At 45.9% G+C, this 20,440-nt stretch overlaps 1 protein-coding gene across 2 annotated transcripts in view; it reads right to left on the bottom strand.

The window, feature by feature from the left end:
* LOC137435368 (uncharacterized) overlaps positions 1-20,440 on the bottom strand; it is a 135,428-nt gene that overhangs the window by 109,414 nt on the left and 5,574 nt on the right. For both annotated transcript variants that reach the window (XM_078785381.1, XM_068129106.2), the window contains exons 2-4: positions 4,040-4,173; positions 3,794-3,880; positions 343-3,703 (exon numbers count right to left, since the gene is read on the bottom strand). In XM_078785381.1, the coding sequence (XP_078641507.1) occupies positions 343-3,703; positions 3,794-3,880; positions 4,040-4,173 (3,582 nt within the window). The remainder of the gene's footprint in view (positions 1-342; positions 3,704-3,793; positions 3,881-4,039; positions 4,174-20,440) is intronic.

The following is a 20,440-nucleotide window of genomic DNA, read 5'->3' on the forward strand; positions in this document are numbered from 1 at the left end:
TAAAAAATTGCAGAAGATGCTCTGACAGTGGAGACAGTTCCAATTTGGGGGGAGGAATCAGGAGGAGGGGGGAGTTTGTAGTGGATGTTGTCCCATACTATGTGTGGGGCAAATGCTGTATAAAGGGGGAAAGAGAAGTTCAAAAATCCCATCAGATTTGTGAACGTAATAAACAGATGGCTGCTTTTAATGCGTCATTAGTGCGCAATTTAAAAATACACAAACGACCAATATGTAAATCAGTACAATCTTAAGTAGTGCTGAAAAATGAAAATATATCTTAAGGCAAAGTAAGAAAAAGTGAATTATGGAGTAGGAAAAAGGGAAAGATAGCCAATTTACCATTAGAAAGATAATCAAATGACGTTTGTATGACTTGCTCACAGGCCACATGTCCTTCGCATGGCACGCTCATGGCAATCTGTGTTTGGCTATCCAATTTCAGTTGAAGCAGATGCCAACGGACCACCTGCATGATGTTCTGAATATCATTCAGCAAGTCCATATCATCAACATCCAACAGTGATCCACCTTCTCTGTCTAACGCATCTCGCAGACTTTCTAAAAGGACCTCCTCAAAGTTGTCTACCACCTCCATAGAAAAAGGTCCTTTTCCAAGCCGTCTTAAATGGAAGGAGATTTTTTCCATTTCACTTTCATTAAGCAGAAGCATAAGTCGCTCAGCCCCAGCATCTGATACATATGATCGCAGAACTCCGAATCTTTCTGGTTCTTCTATATGTTCTACATCGGTTTTAGGGTGCATTAGAGATGGCTCAACATAATCTTCTTCCGTCTCCAAAATATTATTGTTGAAAGCATCATTACTCGTTTTTGTGTCTCCGTAATATGTTGTTGCTTCTTTTTCAATCTTATTCACATCGGACTCAATGGGGTTTTGTTCAAGTTGCCCTGTTGAACCTTCCAGTGTAGTGTCGGTAACAATGGATGTTTCTTTCAATGCATTTTCAGCTAAAGTTATTGCAGTCCCATGTTCCTCCATCATAGGGGAAATTACATTAACTATGGCTGTACTCTTTTTTTCTGTGACATCATTGGGATTTTCTGTTACTCCATTTTCATTATTGGTTTCTAGTTCATCAATTGCCTCTTTCATAGTATGAGCAATATTTGTTTGAAAACTCGCACTAAAATAATCTGTTGTTTTGGATGAACCATCTGTTGGCAAAAAGTGATTTTTGTGAATATCTCTTTCCTCCCTTGCTTCGAGACCATTGGGTGGATGTTCTGCATGATCCACAACCAATCTGTCTGTGTCCAACACATTTCTGTGTTTTGGAAAATCTGTCAAAAGCATATTAACCATTCCAATCGCATTGATAAAGTTTTTCTTTTTACAGCTTCCTACTTTACCAACTTTAGTTTCAATATGATCGCTGCCTGTTTCATCGTGACCATCATCAGGACCATTACTGTCAGTTACATTATAACCACCACAAACATTGTCATGTTCAATTTCACAGTAACTACCATCTCCTTTTTTGTGACCATCATTATTTTCACCAATTTTACAGTCGGTTTCCTCAAAATCAATACGCCCACTTATAGTTTCTCTCTGTTCATTTTCACTTTGACCACACTCATAATATCTATCAGTTTCACCGTGATTACCCTCAGTATTACCATAACTTTCACCACTGGTTTCACCACGATTACGCTGAGTTTCATCATGACCATCAGTTTCACCATGACAATCAGTTTCACCATGACAATCAGTTTCACCATGGCAATCAGTTTCACCATGACCATCAGTTTCACCATGACCATCAGTTTCACCATGACAATCAGTTTCACCATGACAATCAGTTTCACCATGACAATCAGTCTCACGATGACAATCAGTTTCACCATGACCATCAGTTTCACCATGACCATCAGTTTCACCATGACAATCAGTTTCACCATGACAATCAGTTTCACCATGACAATCAGTTTCACCATGACCATCAGTTTCACCATGACAATCCGTTTCACCATGAAAATCTGTTTCACCATGACAATCAGTTTCACCATGACAATCAGTTTCACCATGACAATCAGTTTCACCATGACAATCAGTTTCACCATGACAATCAGTTTCACCATGACAATCAGTCTCACCATGACAACCAGTTTCACCATGACAACCAGTTTCACCATGACAATCAGTTTCACCATGACAATCAGTCTCACCATGATCTTGAACAGTTTCATCCTGTCCATCAACAGTTTTACCATGATCATGCTCAACTCTACTGTGACTAACATCAGTTATCTCAACACCTTCAGTCAGACTGTAACCATCCTCAGTTTCACCATAACTACTCCAGGTTTCACTACTTTCCGCATGACTAGGAGTTGCACCTTCACCATCGTCAGTAATATCTTGACCATTAGACTTTCCATGACTATAATCAGTTTCACTATGTCCAAGAGCTACACCATGAGTCTCCTCAGCCTCACTATCAGCTTCTTCAAGACCATTAGTCTCAGCATGATCATCCTTATTTTCAACATGGTCATTCTCAGTCTTACCATAAGTTTCATAATGAACACCAGTTTCACCGTCAATTTCAGCAGGACCAATGCCATTATCATCATGACTACCCTCCATTTCACCATGAGTTGCTTCTTGACTACCAGTTATACCAAGGTTATCTACAATTTTACCATGACTACCACTAGTTACACCACGAGTTTTAGCATGATTACCAGTTTCATCATGTTCATCCTTAGTTTCGCCATCACCACCACCATCTTCTTTAAGAAGCATTGCTGACATTTTGGCAGCAGATATTTTGATCTGTGTGATTGTACTATGTCTGCTTGGAAAAATGTCCGCTCCATTCTCCAATGAAAGGTGAGGTTTCATCTCGCCATCGTCACTAATTGTTTTTGAGTGCTGTTTTGTCTTTTCTACGTCAAACCTCTCTTTTGTATCGCCCCAGATCCTATTGAGAGATGAGCCAAACCAACTTATCGGAGTACTGTCATCCATTTCTTTCACAGCATCAGGAGCTTGTATTTCAGTCTTCATGACGTCGTGTCGTGCTTGCAATTCATCTACTGCCTCTTGCTCTCGGGGAGGCTCTAGAGCTTGGTCAGATTTCTCATACTTGCTATCAGGTTGGTCAACCACCCAGCTTTTGACCTTGTCCATAAGAGTTTCTTCCTTTGAAATGTGATTATCCGCTTCAGTGCTTTGAACATGGATACTTTGCATTTCTTCACTTGTTTTGTCACTTTCTTTATGGTTCGACCAACTAAAAGTGTCAATGAGGATTCTTGCATTCAAATAATTGCTCCATTTATTCGACTCAGCTATGGTAGGATCTGTTTTGTGACCCCCTTGTCCATTGCTATTTGATACAAAATCACCATTTGCCGTCGTATCAGAATCTTCAGAAATCACATGACTTTCACAATCACCTTGCTGTTGCACAACTTCCACAACATGTTCTTCCGCATTGCTACTTTTATCTTGATATAACCAACCAAATCCTCCCAGCAAGCTTCGGGGACTTGTAAGGAGTCCTTCAATAATTCCTGCTTTTCTCACTCGATCTTCCAATCCAATCGTTTTCGTTGACTCCTCTCTTTCATGCAGATCTTTAGGCTCATCTACAGAAGTTGCAGTTCGAGAAGGTTCCACTCTCTTCTTGTTTATGTCTTCTCCATTAAGAACACAAATAAAATCCTTTTCCTGTGGATACAAATGTGTACAATAATTACAAAATAATCCGATTGCATGCAAAGTTATGAGGTCCATTTTGTATGATGCATTTGAACTCACTTCTGTAGGAAGTTCAATTTCCATTTTTGTGAGACACTTGCGGGTATCAATGAGTTTTTTGGGAAAATAACCAAATCGTTTCCCAACCTACACAAAACATACAAAATCAGCTTGAGGAGTCCAAATTATGAAAGAAAAAACTCAAAAGCAGTAAATAGTGAAAACTATTAGAGGAATATTAATTACGAGGGACGAGGTGATATTCCCGTTAAAATAAAGAGAGTCAAATGATGTTACACCACTCACACTGCCTGCCCACAGGGCGTCATTCCGGCCAACCAGCTTGTGGTACACATGGACCAATGAACCAACCTTCAGAGTCATGTACAAGCAATTCTGTGCTGTAAACTGCTGTAGTGCTTTTGTTTGGCACATTATGGCTGTAAAACAGGTGTATCATTAAGGCCCATTTAATAATTGCAGACACAAAATGGAAGAATTTATGACCTCTTCCACAACCCTCGCCCATCCTTACTAATACAAAGTACACGTTGGGAATTACTCTCCACAATTTAGTATCACAACTGTCAAAGTATCCTCTGCATTTTGGTCTTTTTAAACAGTGTCAAACCCCATACGTTTCAGTATTTAAACCTCTGCATGAAAAAAATTGGGAACATTCTCAAGTGTGCCATTCCAGCAAAACCATTATATTATTAATGTCTAAATTATCATTTTGTGAACATATAAAAACATTATATAACTAGAACTTCACTCGGCAGAAAGCGCGTACATCTGCCAGGCTGAACAGTTTTCGTTGTGTAGCCCACCGATAGGCTGGATTTGCACCATAGCTTAACCAAACTCTAATATGGTTGTTATTATCACCTAACCAACTCATCCACCTACTTATGGCATAACCCATCTACAACTTTTTGAGCTATCCTGCTATGTATCGTTTTGGCCCCACCTCACAATCGTGAAGAATCACTTGGAAAATTCCAGTACCCGGGTCCTAAATGGATCTTTATCAAAATCGAAAAAAATCATCCCCGTCACACATCCAACCTGTCCGCCAAGTTTCATCCGGATCCGTCAATAACCTTTTGAGATATCGTGATATGCTCTATTTATTGTTTTTGGTACTATCTCTCAATGGTAAAAAAAAATAATTATAGTATCTAGATCTGAATCTTCACCAAAATCGAATAAATTTGTCCTTGTCACAAACCAAACATGTCTTTTTTTTTTCTTTTTTTTTGTATACAAGGTCGAGGCTAACATTAATCATAAAAAATGTCAGAGCTAACATTAATCACACAAAAAGTCAAACCGACACATAAAACACAAAAAGTAAGGGGAGCGGTAGACAAGATGGGGAGAGAGGGGGAAGGACACAAACACAACATTTGAGAGCAGGGACATCGGGAGAAATGTTTTAGGGGGAGGGCTTTGGGGGAGGTGGGAGAGGTATAAAACATATGGAAACGGCAAGCACTTCCAGGAAAGAAGTTGGAATTTCAAAAAAAAGAAGAAAAAAAAGTGTATCTGGGGTGAATTAGCAAGGGTACAAAAGATCAAGGTTTTGGATGGGGGAAGATAAGAGATGGTGGTGAACAGCTGCTTTAAAGACCTGGAGGGAGGTTGGAGGGAGGTCTACCAAATTTTGTCCAAATCCGTCCATAACCTTTTGAGATATCTTGTTCATAGACAGACAGACAAAAAGACAGTGGTGAAAACATAACCTCCATCCACTGTTGGTACAAATGTAGATGCAAAATGGATATAGTCAGATGATGGGATAAATAGCAGAGGGGGCAGTTAGGAATACAAGCACATAACTACATTATATATTTATTACATGATAATTCAGCAGTGAGACTTGTCAAAAGGTACATAAATGTTTACGTATGCAGAAATGGTGAAGGTCAGCGGTGCCTTAGATAATCACATTACTTGGCGGTTTGTGAAGGCAAGGAAAATGCTGCGTTTCACTGGCAGATTTCGACCCAGCTGACGTCCACGTGAGCAATGAATGAGCATATACACGCCAAGCAGAAATTAATTTCGGTAAGGAGCAATTACTGCCATTTCAGAAAGACAAAGCACAACAGGTCAATGAAACAAACTGCAGTCCGAGGGAGGATGAAAATGTGGAAAAGGGAAGTGAGTAAAGGGTGGAGGAGGCAAGGAAGGAAAGGGTGGATGAAGGAAAGGAGGCAGGAGAGGAAATTGGGTCGAGGAGGAAAATGGGGAGAAAGACAAAGGAAGGGAAACGGGGATGGAAGGGGTGATGGTCATGCAAATCAAGCCTCAAGGGCGGTGTACAGAAGTGTTTTTTTAAATAACGATAAATACAAGGGGCAGGGAGGTGAAATTCGCTGCACGTGACGTGCAACACGCAGAGAGTAAAAAGAGTGTTCATTTGCATCTGTAGTATGTCTAATAAATAAAGAATATATAAGCACACCTGACACTAGGCCGAGGCTTCAGACTTTGGCACGCACACGGGGCTGCACTGTTGAATAAACTGTTCCAACCGGTCATTTTTATGGGCTTACTACTAGTGAACAAATAAATATGATGTGAGAGTTGTGAGGATCATGAGCCATCGGTTCAGAAAGGATTGCTAAGCAAGCCAACCCATCAGGACTGGAATGTATTGTCACGTGACCAGGGGTGAAATAAGATGGTGGTGCACCTTTTGCATGAAGTGCTCGATGGAAGAATGTGGTTGAAACATCTCCTACAGAAGGCAGTTCCACACATGGGAGAAAGATCCTGCTTGTCCATTCCATACTAAACTCCGTCAGTGTTCTTTTGTGTAGCCTGGTGTTGGCTTAGTGGTTAGGGTGCCGGCTTGGGATCCTAGGATCCTGATTTCGAATCCCGCTCGATCGCTGAATTAAAGCTAAGGCAAGGGGGGAGGGGGGATTTGAACCAGCCTGTTCATCCTTCTAGGGTCGGCAAATTGAGTACCAGCTTGCTGGGATGAATGATCCAAGTGTGCACCCCAATTTCGAATAGGTACACCGTGTCCCTGCACATTGTAAGAGGCGACTAAGGGTTGGTGTCAGGAAGGGGTACACTGTATCCCTGCGCACTGTAACTAAGGGTTGGTGTCAGGAAGGGGTACACTGTATCCCTGCGCACTGTAACTAAAGGTTGGTGTCAGGAAGGGGTACAATGTATCCCTGTGCACTGTAACTAAGGGTTGATGTCAGGAAGGGGTACACTGTATCCCTGCGCACTGTAACTAAGGGTTGGTGTCAGGAAGGGGTACACTGTATCCCTGCGCACTGTAACTAAAGGTTGGTGTCAGGAAGGGGTACAATGTATCCCTGTGCACTGTAACTAAGGGTTGATGTCAGGAATGGGTACACTGTATCCCTGCACACTGTAACTAAGGGTTGGTGTCAGGAAGGGGTACACTGTATCCCTGCGCACTGTAACTAAGGGTTGGTGTCAGGAAGGGGTACACTGTATCCCTGCGCACTGTAACTAAGGGTTGGTGTCAGGAAGGGGTACACTGTATCCCTGCGCACTGTAACTAAGGGTTGGTGTCAGTGTTACGTGGTCCCCTCGGTGAATACCTGGTCTCGGTGACCCCCGGACCGTGAGAGGAACTCCGCCAGCAAGCTGTATTATATATGCGCTTTCGCCACGCAATCCATATGAATTTCACCCAGGAGACAACTGATGTTCAAGGATATATTTCCAATGGTAATGATACCATACAATTTCAATGACACAACCACGGAGATTTTCCCCGAGCAATCAACAATACACAACCATCAACAATTCCCAACCCACAATCAATTCCCTATGATTAAGATGGCCATCTTATATACGTGTGTCCCGGTGAGTACTCACGACACCCTTTTGGTCTCGGTCCCGCACAATGTCTCTGGGCCCCTCCTGACCAAGATGATGGTCGGCGTCGCCGCACTCGGGAGGTTGAACGAACCCCGGGTGGACGTTTTTCCACCGGGCAGGTATCGTACCCGGCACCCCGGGTACAGCCCCTCGCGGCCACGCGAAGCGGGGACGGGAAAGCAAGCCAAAAGCCCCACGCCGCTTGCCAGGCGTGTTAGGCCCCAAAGGGCGACCTGTACGCGTCTTTTTAGACGGTGTCGCGCACGGCGCCAAACGCTGGATCGGTGCACGGCCACACGACAGTTTGCCGTCCACCGGGCAGGTATCCGTCCCGGTAACTCCTCTCGCCAGACAGGCTCGGGAACGCCGCTTTTCCACACGGCTCAATCAATCCCACCTTTCGTCGGTGCCGGGCGAGGAAGAAGAATCCTCGTCCTTTTCCCTCGTGTCTTTTTCCTCCCGTTTTCGGTCACTTCCGTTTTTGGCCACTTTTTCAGAAGGGCTCCTGACCCTCCAACCACAACAACTACACAACAACTTAATATACTACACACGGATAAGCAAAGACCTGAATGGTAATTCACATACATTCCATAAATATGTAACACTCCCCCCCTTCAAGAAAGAAAGTTTGAACCCAGCGAAAACTTTCTTTGCCGGCCAATTTGGAGAAACAAACCAGATAACTCAACCCCCCCCCACATTATCAGTTCCCCCCGGGCACAGTTATCACTTAAAAATAAAGCAACCAAAATTTCACCACAACCCCTCCAGATTACTCACTCTAGACTAAGCACCAGCAACGACATTGTCCCTGCCAAATCAAACTCCCTCTCATGACCCTCTGACTTTGACTGTCAGTTTCTTGTGAATGAAGGTTAAGGGGTTGATCAAAGATCCAAAGTTAAGCCACTCGATAGCACTTTTTCCGGGAGGCCCAGCCGAGTATTCACTACATGGATGCCTTTAGGAATGTGGAGTTCACGGTTAGTCCGTGCAGGAAAGTTCTCTACCTGGGCGCCTTGAGGAACGTGGAGTTCACGGTTAGTCCGTGCATGAAAGTTCACTACATGGACGCCTTTAGGAACGGCGTTCACGGTTAATCCGTGTAGGAATCTTGGCTCGGCGGCTCCGCCGCATTCAGTGCTTCAACTTCTCAGAACTTCCCTAATACTTAGGGTGGGACCACTTGTCCCTGTAGTCCCATGAATAGCGGTCTCCTTCTCGGCCACTACTTTGCCAATCCTTCCTTCGGGAGCGGCCGTAACTCAGGGAGCCTCCATAATAATATTGATTGCGGCCACCACCAAAACTACCGCCCAGTTGTCCTCTCCTGTAGACCTCTCGACGTCTACGAAATGCCTTCCCTACTGTTATGGTCCGACCCTCCAAATCCTTGCCATTCCAATTCTTCTCTGCCTCTCTGGCGTCTTTTGTGCTGGCAAACGTGACAAAGCCGAACCCTCTTGACTGTTGCGTTTCCCAGTCTCTTACCAACCGCACTTCCACCAGCGGCCCATATCTGTTGAAGACAGAGGTCAGAACTTCTTCCTCTGTTTTGAAGTTCAGTCCCCCTACAAATAACTTGGCACTTGTGTCGCCATCCCGAGCTGGTGTGGTGTTATTTTCCCTGCTGGGCTCTTTACCACCCCTCAGGTTACCATCAACTTGACCCCCGGCCAAATCATTCCCGATAACCACAGATACACCCTCTACAGGAAGCGTGGCTTGTAACCCGACGGTGACCGGTCCTGACACCAAATCGGACTCCAAATGGATGACATGAAGGGGAGCACTAACACCGCCCCCGATCCCCTGTAAACGAACACTATCCCCCGTTGCCGTCTCTTCGGACCATGGCAAAATGCCTTCAAGCATTAAAGATTGATGTGCCCCTGTGTCCCTCAATATCCTAACCGGTCTCCGGTTAGTCGAGGCTCCATCCAGGGACACAAACCCCTCTGAAATAAATGGTTGGTAACCCTTTTGATGGCGATTTCTTACGCTAGCCATCGCATTCGGAGTTGTAATAGTCGGACTCCGCTCTGGGTTGTCCCTTTTCATGAGGTAACAACTGGACATCAAGTGTCCAGGTTTCTTGCAAAACGCGCAAGTAGGCCCGAAGGAAAAACTCGTGGTCTGCCTCGGGCCCCCTGAAAAATAAGTTTGTCTTGGGCCCGCAGCCCTCTGACTTCGAACAGGTGGGGTATCCGCGTTGTCCCCATAATCCTCTCGAGGCCGCCGCCATGTATTGTCGTTCTCCGCACCTGCTGTTCCCCACCTCCCCTGCGGAGATCTAGGCGAGGAGTTAGGTTCGTGGACCCCTATTCGGTGGGTTAAGGCATAATCATCTGCCATGGTGGCTGCGTCCCACAACTTTGGTACCTTCTTTTCCTGCAGGTACACTTTGATGTCCTCGTGGACACACTGCTGGAATTCCTCCACCAGGATCAAGTCCCGCAATGTCTCGAAGTCTTTCCCGACTCCTTTTGACTCACACCACCGATCAAACATGTTTTCTTTCACTCTGGCAAACTCCACATGGGTCTCACTCTCCCTCTTCCTGGCCTTCCTGAATTTTTGCCTGTAAGCTTCCGGAACCAACTCATAGGCCTTGAGGATGTGCTTCTTCAGTACCTCATAATCTGCACATTGGTCCATTGGTAGCGCCGAATAAATTTCCTGAGCTTTCCCCACCAGCACACTTTGCACGAGTATGGTCCAGGCCTCCTCCGGCCAGTTTAATTGTCGAGCCACTTTCTCAAAGTGTGGGAAAAATTTCGCGACTTCCTTTTCACTGAACGGTGGAACCAGCCTCACATGTCTGCCCACATCCCAGGTTTTCTGGTTAGGTGTCGACCCCGTCAGCAAGGGTGGTGCCTCTCCCCGTTCTCTCATTAACTCCAGCTCCTTGAATTTGATTTCTTGCTGAAGCTCCATGTCACGTTCCTTTAATTCCCTTTCCGCTTTTCTCTCCTCTGCTTCGAGGTCCCTTGCAGCTCTCCTATCCTCTGCTTTTCTCCCTTCTAACCTTTCCTGGAGTTCTCGTTCCACTCTCCTTTCCTCTGCTTCTGCTTTCCTTTCTTCTTCTTTTAACCTTTCCTGGAGTTCTCGTTCCACTCTCCTTTCCTCCGCTTGTTTCTCTTCCCTCCTCTCTTCTGCTTTCCTTTCTTCTTCTGCTCTTTCCTTTTCTGCTTTCCTTTCTTCTTCTTTAATCCGTTCCTGGCTCCGTAATTGCAACTCCAGTTTCCGGAGCTCAACGTCTTCTGGTTCTTCGGGTAGCCACTCCCAGGCTAACTCGTCCCATGTTCCTAATCCCACCATAGATTGTATCACCGTGGCCTGCAACTCTGCCTTCCTCAAATTAGTTCGGACCTCCAAGTTAAAATGTTTGGCCAATTTCAAGAGGTCCGACTTTAGCAACGCTCGGAACTGTGCCTCACTCGGGGTTACCCCAAAGTTCTGTGCCACAAACGCCATGGTGCCTATCGTTAACACCTGTTAACCTTCACCCAAGACTTTACCCCAATTTCTCAAAAAAATTTACCAATTAATAATTAATTAATAAATTTTAATTAATAAAAAAATTATTATTTTATTATTTTATACCATTTTAAATCCCGGACGTAGACCCAATTGCGAAACCGCAAATCGTAATTTGGACGAGCCCCCAATTCTGTTACGTGGTCCCCTCGGTGAATACCTGGTCTCGGTGACCCCCGGACCGTGAGAGGAACTCCGCCAGCAAGCTGTATTATATATGCGCTTTCGCCACGCAATCCATATGAATTTCACCCAGGAGACAACTGATGTTCAAGGATATATTTCCAATGGTAATGATACCATACAATTTCAATGACACAACCACGGAGATTTTCCCCGAGCAATCAACAATACACAACCATCAACAATTCCCAACCCACAATCAATTCCCTATGATTAAGATGGCCATCTTATATACGTGTGTCCCGGTGAGTACTCACGACACCCTTTTGGTCTCGGTCCCGCACAATGTCTCTGGGCCCCTCCTGACCAAGATGATGGTCGGCGTCGCCGCACTCGGGAGGTTGAACGAACCCCGGGTGGACGTTTTTCCACCGGGCAGGTATCGTACCCGGCACCCCGGCTACAGCCCCTCGCGGCCACGCGAAGCGGGGACGGGAAAGCAAGCCAAAAGCCCCACGCCGCTTGCCAGACGTGTTAGGCCCCAACGGGCGACCCGTACGCGTCTTTTTAGACGGTGTCGCGCACGGCGCCAAACGCTGGATCGGTGCACGGCCACACGACAGTTTGCCGTCCACCGGGCAGGTATCCGTCCCGGTAACTCCTCTCGCCATACAGGCTCGGGAACGCCGCTTTTCCACACGGCTCAATCAATCCCACCTTTCGTCGGTGCGGGGCGAGGAAGAATAATCCTCGTCCTTTTCCCTCGTGTCTTTTTCCTCCCGTTTTCGGTCACTTCCGTTTTTGGCCACTTTTTCAGAAGGGCTCCTGACCCTCCAACCACAACAACTACACAACAACTTAATATACTACACACGGATAAGCAAAGACCTGAATGGTAATTCACATACATTCCATAAATATGTAACAGTGAGGAAGGGGTACACTGTATCCCTGCGCACTGTAACTAAGGGTTGGTGTCAGGAAGGGGTACACTGTATCCCTGCGCAGTGTAACTAAGGGTTGGTGTCAGGAAGGGGTACACTGTATCCCTGCACATTGTAAGAGGCGACTAAGGGTCGGTGTCAGGAAGGGGTACACTGTATACCTGCGCACTGTAACTAAGGGTTGGTGTCAGGAAGGGGTACACTGTATCCTTGCACATTGTAAGAAGCGACTAAGGGTTGGTGTCAGGAAGGGGTACACTGTATCCCTGCACATTGTAAGAGGCGACTAAGGGTTGGCATCAGGAAGGGCATCTGGCCATAAAAACATTGCCTCAAAAAGGGAACCATGAGGTCATGGGGCCCGCAAGGCTAACCCCCCGCTCTAGGGGGGGAAATGGCCTTAAAACGATCATTCATTCATTCAGTGTTCTTATGTGTGTGTGCTTCCCCTTCTTTAACCCTCTGGTCCACCGATACAAAATGTCTGCAGTCCACCTTCACATTTCTGTCTGTACAGATTGCTGCAGGGAATTCAGATATTGTATATATTTCTTTTACAGGATATCTAATATTATTTTGTGTGTCTCACTGTAGGTTCATGTCTCCTTACTCTGACAGACCTGAATCCCACACTAATGATGTTGTGGCTGTTTTTATTCATACCTCCATACCCCCAACCATATGAAGTACAGAACATTGACTTTGTGTTCCTCTCCATAACAACATTGTTTCATTATACATTCTACCATCCTCAAAACCCTGATGACCCCAAATACGAAGCTCTCAGCAAACATTGACTCTCTGCTCTCCTCTCATGCTTGTTCGCTCTTCCAAAGCTGTGGAGACTTTATTTGCCACCAGGCCAGCTGGCATTGTGTTTATTCACATGCATAAGTACATGGCTGAGCAACTAAGTCATTCAGCATAATGACTGAACTTACACTGTCTTTTTCAAAACATTTCTATATCTCCCAAATGGCAAGCAGTTATTACTGATCCTTCGAACGTCAAACTTTTCCTCCATCTTGTCCTGCTCATTCTCAGCTCCTCTTCGTTATTTTGACCATATGTTCGTAAAAGTGAGCATCTATTTAGCAGCCATCGGAGAAAACCCAAGGAGCAGACGTGTATGGTCATAAAGTTAAGCTAATGGGTCTGGCCTAAAATCTGCTCTCTCCACTCAAAACTGGTGCATAATCACATCGGGTTTTTTTTTTGCATACTAACTCGAGGCTCGTATAAGAGCTAACACATAGAACAAATAATAAAAGAAGTGGCAGACAAGAGGAGGAGAGAGGAGGGAAGCACAACAACAATAGGGAACTGGGACATTGGGAGGTCTGTGAAAGAGTGGTCAAGATAAACACAGAGTATATGGGATAAAGAACATGGACATTACAGGGAGTTTCAGGAAAGAAAACAGGGAATTTGAGGGAGGTGGGTTTGGGGTGGATTAACGGGGGCAGAAAAGATCAAGGTTTTGGATGGGGGAAGATAAGAGATGGTGGTGAACAGCTGTTTTAAAGACCTGGAGGGAGGAGTGGGATTGAAGAGAGTGATGGAGTTTGTTCCAGAGGTGGGAAAAAGGGGAATGAAAGAGTGAAGGTGAGCAGAGAGTCTTGATTTTGTCAGTTTCACCCGAGGAGGGTTGCTGGCAGATCTTGTGCGTCCTGCAGGAGTATTTGGGGGACAGAGTACAGACAGAGCAGGGGGAGCTAGGCCAGAGAGCAGTCGGTATAAGACATAAAGACCACCTACCTGCCTGAGGTGAGCAAGTGAAAAGCCCTCAGAATCAGCTTAATTGCAGGAGATTCCAATGATTCTGAAAGCTTTGGTTTCAACCGCATGAAGCCGAGCTCGGTGTGAGGCAGGAGCACCAGCCCAGAGGGGAGAACAGTATTCCGTCAGGCTGCGGATAAAGGAAGGACTTCGCATGACGGAGGATGCCCAGTCGGCGACTGGCTTTTGCGGCCAGCATGGAAATGTGGTTTTCCCAAGAAATATCATGGCAGATAGTGATACCCAAAAGCTTGAGTGACAGAACTTGTTCGAGAGGATTGTTGAGAAAGTAGATGGGAGGGTTTTCCAGACGGTCTTTACGGAGAGACAAAGTAAGAGTTACATTACAGAATATTCCCTACATCATTTGGACTTTTCCCGATCATAGTGGAGAGGTTTGTTAACCCAACTCGTCACCTCTTCCGGCTCTGGTCCTGATGGCATACATGCTCTAATCCTCAGGTGCTTAAAGTTCAATCACATACCCTCTCTCCTCTTTCTTTTACAGGTCTTTTTTGGTTGGGCAATTTCCTCCATTTTGGAAAGTTGCAAACATGACTAATATCCATAAGAAAGATTCCAAAAATGACCCCTTAACTACAGTCCGATCAGCCTTATCTCTATCATAAGCAAAGTGATGAAGTTCGTCATTGCAGCTGATCTCAGGCACTCTCTCTTCTCTAACTCACTAATCTCTGGCAACCAGTCTGACTTCCACCTGGCTGTTCCTCCTTGGAGATGGTACTCTTTCTGAAAAAGCAGTGGATGGATGTGTTGATACACAGTACTCCATCAGAAACAACTCTTTCATTTTTCATCTACATAAAAATCTCTTCCTTTTCTTTCTTACAAAGATTGTTTCCCAAAACCACAACACTCCCAAATGCATAGGTCATCCAGCCAGCTATTGGACCTACAGCCCCATTTACCTGCATGTCTTCAAGTGAAAACATTTTAACCACTCCACCCATGAAGTCTTTCTCCATATATCAAGTATGGGAATCCTGAGACTTCCATTTTGCAGAGGTTGGGTGCACACAACAATAAATACCCCCTTCCACATCTGTTTATGGTGTTGAACCCCTCCATGTCAGTGCCCTCCGCAAAATCTGCTTCCCACTCTTCCCACCCCATTTCTGCTTCCTCCTCTGAGATTCCCCTCGTCCTGCTACCTTGTCTCACCCCTCTCACTCACAGTTACTCCCAATGTTCTAGGTGAGCTAAAAATGTGCAAAAACGTATGCACTTAACTATAGGCCAATTATCTTACTTCCAATCATCAGCAAGGTTGTGGAATCCATCATCACAGCTGATATGAAATCCTTCCTTTTCTCCAACAGCCTCATCTCATATCATCAATTCGGTTTCAGATTAAGTCACTCTACTTTGGACATGTTGCTTCGACACACCCAACAATGGATGCTCATTGTCAAGCAAGAGATCAGCTCTCTCTCTCTCTCTCTCTCTCTCTCTCGCTCTCTCTCTCGCTCTCTCGCTCTCTCTCTCGCTCTCTCTCTCGCTCTCTCTCTCGCTCTCTCTCTCGCTCTCTCTCGCTCTCTCTCTCGCTCTCTCTCTCTCTCTCTCTCTCTCTCGACATATCCCATGCTTTTGATACTCTCGAGCAATGTGTCTTACTCTCCAAACCCTCTGTCTAAGGAATCCAAGGTCATCTCCACACATGGATTACTAACTTGTTCTACTCTTGTAGCCAGCACGTGACACTCAAAAGAATCCTTTCATCTCCTCTCCCTGTCAAGGCTGGAGTGCCTCAAGGTAATGTTCTGGGTCCAGTCCTATTCCTGATCTTCATCAATAATAATCACTGACTCTCTGGAAAATCATCTTTATCTCTTTGTTGATGACTCCACCCTCTACCATGACATAACAGACAAGCTGGTGGTCTCTCTGTTTTCTTTTGGTCTTGCACCCCCTGCCCTCTCGATGTCTTGTTCCCTGCCCGCCAACAGGTATTTGCAAGGAGCACCTTATCCTCCAGCAACCCCCTTCTAGTGAAACAATCAAAATGCAGAACGACTGCTCACCTACACTCATTCTTTCCTCATTTTTCCTGCCTATGGAACCAACTTCCACATCCTCTTCAATCTCACTCCTCCTTCCAAGTCTTAAACACAGCTGTTCCAGCCCCCATATGATATTTTTTCTACACCCATTAAATCACCCCCTACCCCAGTGTGGCTTCTGAATCCATCTTATCCACCCTCTGCATTATCCTCTTCCCCTCATCATTATCCATGCATCTATTGTTGTTCGCTCCATTTATTTTGTCCCTCGGCCCAACTGTTGGCGTTTCCATCTCCTCTCTCTGGCATTTGTTACGGATTCGTCACTTCCGTCTTTGTGGTTGTCATCCACTTGAAGCATTTTTAGTTTCATGTACTATTATTTTTACAGTTTGAGTGTGAAATGGAGATAACTGTCTTCAAAGGTAAAAATAATGTCTCAGAAGGAAAACGAGATGGGTGAGGGGGAAACGGAAGAAGAAGAAGAGGCGGGCAAGCGGATCGAGTGAGATCGGGAAAGGAAGGCCTATCTGCTTCGAGAGGTCGAGCGGACGCTGGTGAACATTGGTCACGAGCGAATATTGGTTTCCCGGGAAAGGGATTCCTGTGACAGTGTCGTTATTGCTGTGGCAAATAAACCTGCGTGACGGGTTTTGCTTTTGGTTCCGAAAGTGAATCATCCCTGGAGAGCAGTTACGCCTCATTACGGGCCTGTCCGCCATTTCACCTCGCACCAGCCATTTCACCTCGCACCAGCCATTCGCCTGGTTCTCATGTGTGTCATGGATTTCGCTTAGGAACTCGCGGTTCTTCACGGTTCTCCGCTTGGGAGCCGCTGATCGTTCATGTCAGCGTCATTGTCTGGTGAACCGAAGGTGTGAATTCCCAGTTTCCTTTTGGGTGAACTTTTACCAGACCGACGTCGGCCCGACACCTCACCAAGCGGCTCGTCTGCAGGGTCGACTGTTAGCCGTTCTGGGTTCAGGTCTCAGTACGACCTTTTCTTGTGATCATGAGAGCCAAGGGGATCGACTTTGGCCTGTTATCGTGACACAGTGACTTTGGGGGATGTTACCGATTGCTCACGTGGGAATACCGTGAGTTATTGATTCAGGAAATTCGTGGTACCATCATAGAAATTATATCGTGTTTGCTGTGCAAGTGAGGTTTTCTTGTATGTGCGTTACTTGTTATTATTGTGTGGTTTTAATACAATACTTGGTTTTGGTAACAATTGATTGGTAGTGGGGGGGCCAATGTTTTCCCGTTGAATTCAAATGTTAATTTGTGGACACTGGTTGGGTTGTCTTTAGGGATGATAGAAGTTGTAGAAAAAATATGTCTCCATTTTTTTCAAGTTCTTTATAGCGGCCATTTTGGATTATCAAAATGGCATTTGTTGAAAACCGAAATTGTCATTATCTTGGCTTCTAAATGACCTAGAGTGTTAATTTTGGTGTCCAAATGTACATATTTGCGGATACTTAATCCAATAAACACACATTTATACACCTACATATGATCAAAAGGGTTCTTATGGCAGCCATCTTGGATTTTCACGCACTTATGCCAACACATATATATATATTTTTTTCCATCATTTTCACTTCTAAATCACATAAAGGCTGGACTTTAGTGTTCAAATGTACACTTATAATGTCTTTGTGCAATATTTTTAGTTGGCAGTGTTCATTGTTACATTGAAGGATCTCCATCCTCCTCATCATCAGTGTTATCGATTCCCATGGGGCGCTCCTGACCCGTGTTACCACACACCTCTTCATCTGCCCCACACATACACATCTCAGAACAGTTGAGATGCTGAGACCTGCATGAGCAGTGAGACATACATTGGGTCTTCTTGCAGTTACATTTGATTAGATGTGTGATGGCAGCTGGGGCTGGAGGGTCCTTGGTTGTGATGGGCACCAGCTGATCTCCTTCTGCTCTCCATCCATGTTCTGTTGGTTGTGGAAGCTGGGGGTCCGGTACATCAGCCTGATGCCACACCATGGCCTGGAAATGTGCACGAGCAATGGCTTCATGTAAAGCTCCCCGTGTTGGTGGCAGCTTCTGTGCCTCTAGCTGTTTCTTGGTAAACAGTCTCCACCTCAGCTTGCCCACATCCACAACTGTAGTACGAGGCTCATACAGCTGGCATACAAATGCCTCAATGTCACTTTCTGTGTCAGCTCTCAGCTCCTCAGAGGCCCCAAGGTCATGAAACGCAGATACCACCTCAACAGAGCACCTATTGAGGGCTTGCCAACATGTGAGCTTTCCCTTGCCGGCAAACCGACCAGTCTGGTCTGCTCCCGTGAATGCATGGAATCCTGGTAGGGCTGCAGCCTTCCTGACACCAAGTTCATGTACTATTGGTTCCAGTGAGATTTGCCTCTTCTTGTTCCCCACACCCGTGATGAAGTATGTGTCTTTGCATAGTTCATGGTACCGGTGGAGTGCTAGGATGAATAGTGAATACATCAGTATCAGGTGACTGAATGTACAGCTGTGTTGCACCTCTTCGGACGGCATCTAGACTGTGAAGAAAGATCCTCGTATCAGCCTCCTCCTGGGAGCTACGGAGATGCTGTACATCCATGCAGTTGGAGAAGACATCCTGCCTTGAAGTGACGATGAAGACCTTGGTAGTCCCCTCAAAGTGACACAGAGCTTTCTTTGCCAGATAGACAGTTAGCTCATCTTTGGTGTTGGTGTGCGACAGGAACTGTTTTGCTGTCAGTTTCCCAATCGGGGTGCTGTCTTGAACGTGGTAAGCAGTGGGCGGCTTGCCACCTTGGCGCCTCTCCCGTGTGGCCTCTTTCAGTGAATTTGGCAGATCATATCGGTCAAACACGAGGTGGACTTCATCATACCCGTTGGTCTTGCAGTCCAGTGTTGCATTGAAATGGCCAGCCCACTGGGCACATGTTTTGACCCATTGTGGCTTACCCATTGCTTGCACTAATGCCATGCCGTCTATGACAGTCACCTTCTTGGGAGGGGGTGGAGTATGTTCAGGATTGTCGTCGTCTGGCTGCTGACCAGTGCCAGTTGACTTCTTGGGTAGATCTTCTAGGATGCCCATGAGCTTGCTTTTGTCTGTGCATGGTAGTAGTGTCCCAGCCATTGCAAAGAGGGTTCGTGGAAGCGCGGTGAATTCATATTGATCTATGGCATCCTTCAAGTTGATCTCTGGTCGTGAGCGGGCCACGATCAGCATGCGCGCAAACAGTGACCTGTCGTCTTTCAGCTCTACAACCTTGTCTGCCAGTTTGTGCTTCACAGCTTTCCTGGCACTCTTCCACATCTTCAGTTTGACCTTTCCCATTCTGGCCCAAAGGTTGATTTCATTTGTGTTGATGCGCTCTGCAACAAACGTGTTATACGCTTTCTGACCAATCTCATCTTGGTTGCAGACATCCTTCTGTACTTCAGCTGGCATCACCACCTTGGTGATGATAGTCGTCAGGTCTTCACCCTCATGCGTCATGGGATTCATGGACTCTCTGATCACATTCTTCAGTCGACGAATGCTGTCTTCCTGCCGAGCCCAGACTGTGGTTGATAGGTCGTGGTGCTCCTTGCGTGTAGCTGATTGTGAGCCAGCCATCTGACGGGCTTCTTCAGCAAGCCTACTCAGCTCTGGTGCTGTCAGAAAGAACCTTTCGCGGGCACTGGCATTCTGGGTAATGCCCACAATACCCCCTGTCACCTTCATGATCCTGTTGATGTGCTCCAGTGCATGGTCCACACCTACAGCACAGAAGGGGATTTCATTCTTATGGACACTGAAGTTCCCATCCATGAACTCTTGGTAGATCCCTGGATCTGTCATCTTCAGGGCCTTCATCTCTGCAAGGTACCGGGGAGTCAGCCTGGCATATTTCTGTTTGTCATGTGCAAAGAAGTATATGCACATCTCATCCAGTGAAGACAGGTGAAGCTCAAATTGTCCATCACGGGTGGCACGGATGAATGTGTATATCAGCATTATCATCCACATGTAGCGTCGCACAAACTTGAACAGTGGACTCTTGGCTTCTTTCCTCTCATCAAACTTTGCCATGGCCTCCAGGACTTCGTTTGACTCGAGGACAGCTAGCATGTTGTTCTGCGCGCTTGTCATCTCCTCTCGGTTGTGTAGATGACAGCTCTGGGCAACCTGTTGTGCTGACTGGGTACATGGGCCCCTCAGATGGGGATGCTCTTGGAAGAATTCGTCCACATAGAGGTCGAAGAGGGCTTGGACAGTGGTGATGTGGGCCTCCAAAGCCCTCTTCATGTGCTTGGCTTCCAGTATTTGTCTGGTCGTTGTTGGGCCATAGATATCAGCCTCAGACCAAGCCTCGTCAAGACCACTGTCCTCTATGGCATTCCCAGCAGCCCTCAGTGCAGCCATCACAGTGTGCATCTCCCCT

Source organism: Myxine glutinosa, chromosome 1 (genome assembly GCF_964187855.1).
Source record: "Myxine glutinosa chromosome 1, kmMyxGlut1.1, whole genome shotgun sequence".
In the NCBI taxonomy this organism is placed as follows: Eukaryota; Metazoa; Chordata; class Myxini; order Myxiniformes; family Myxinidae; genus Myxine; species Myxine glutinosa.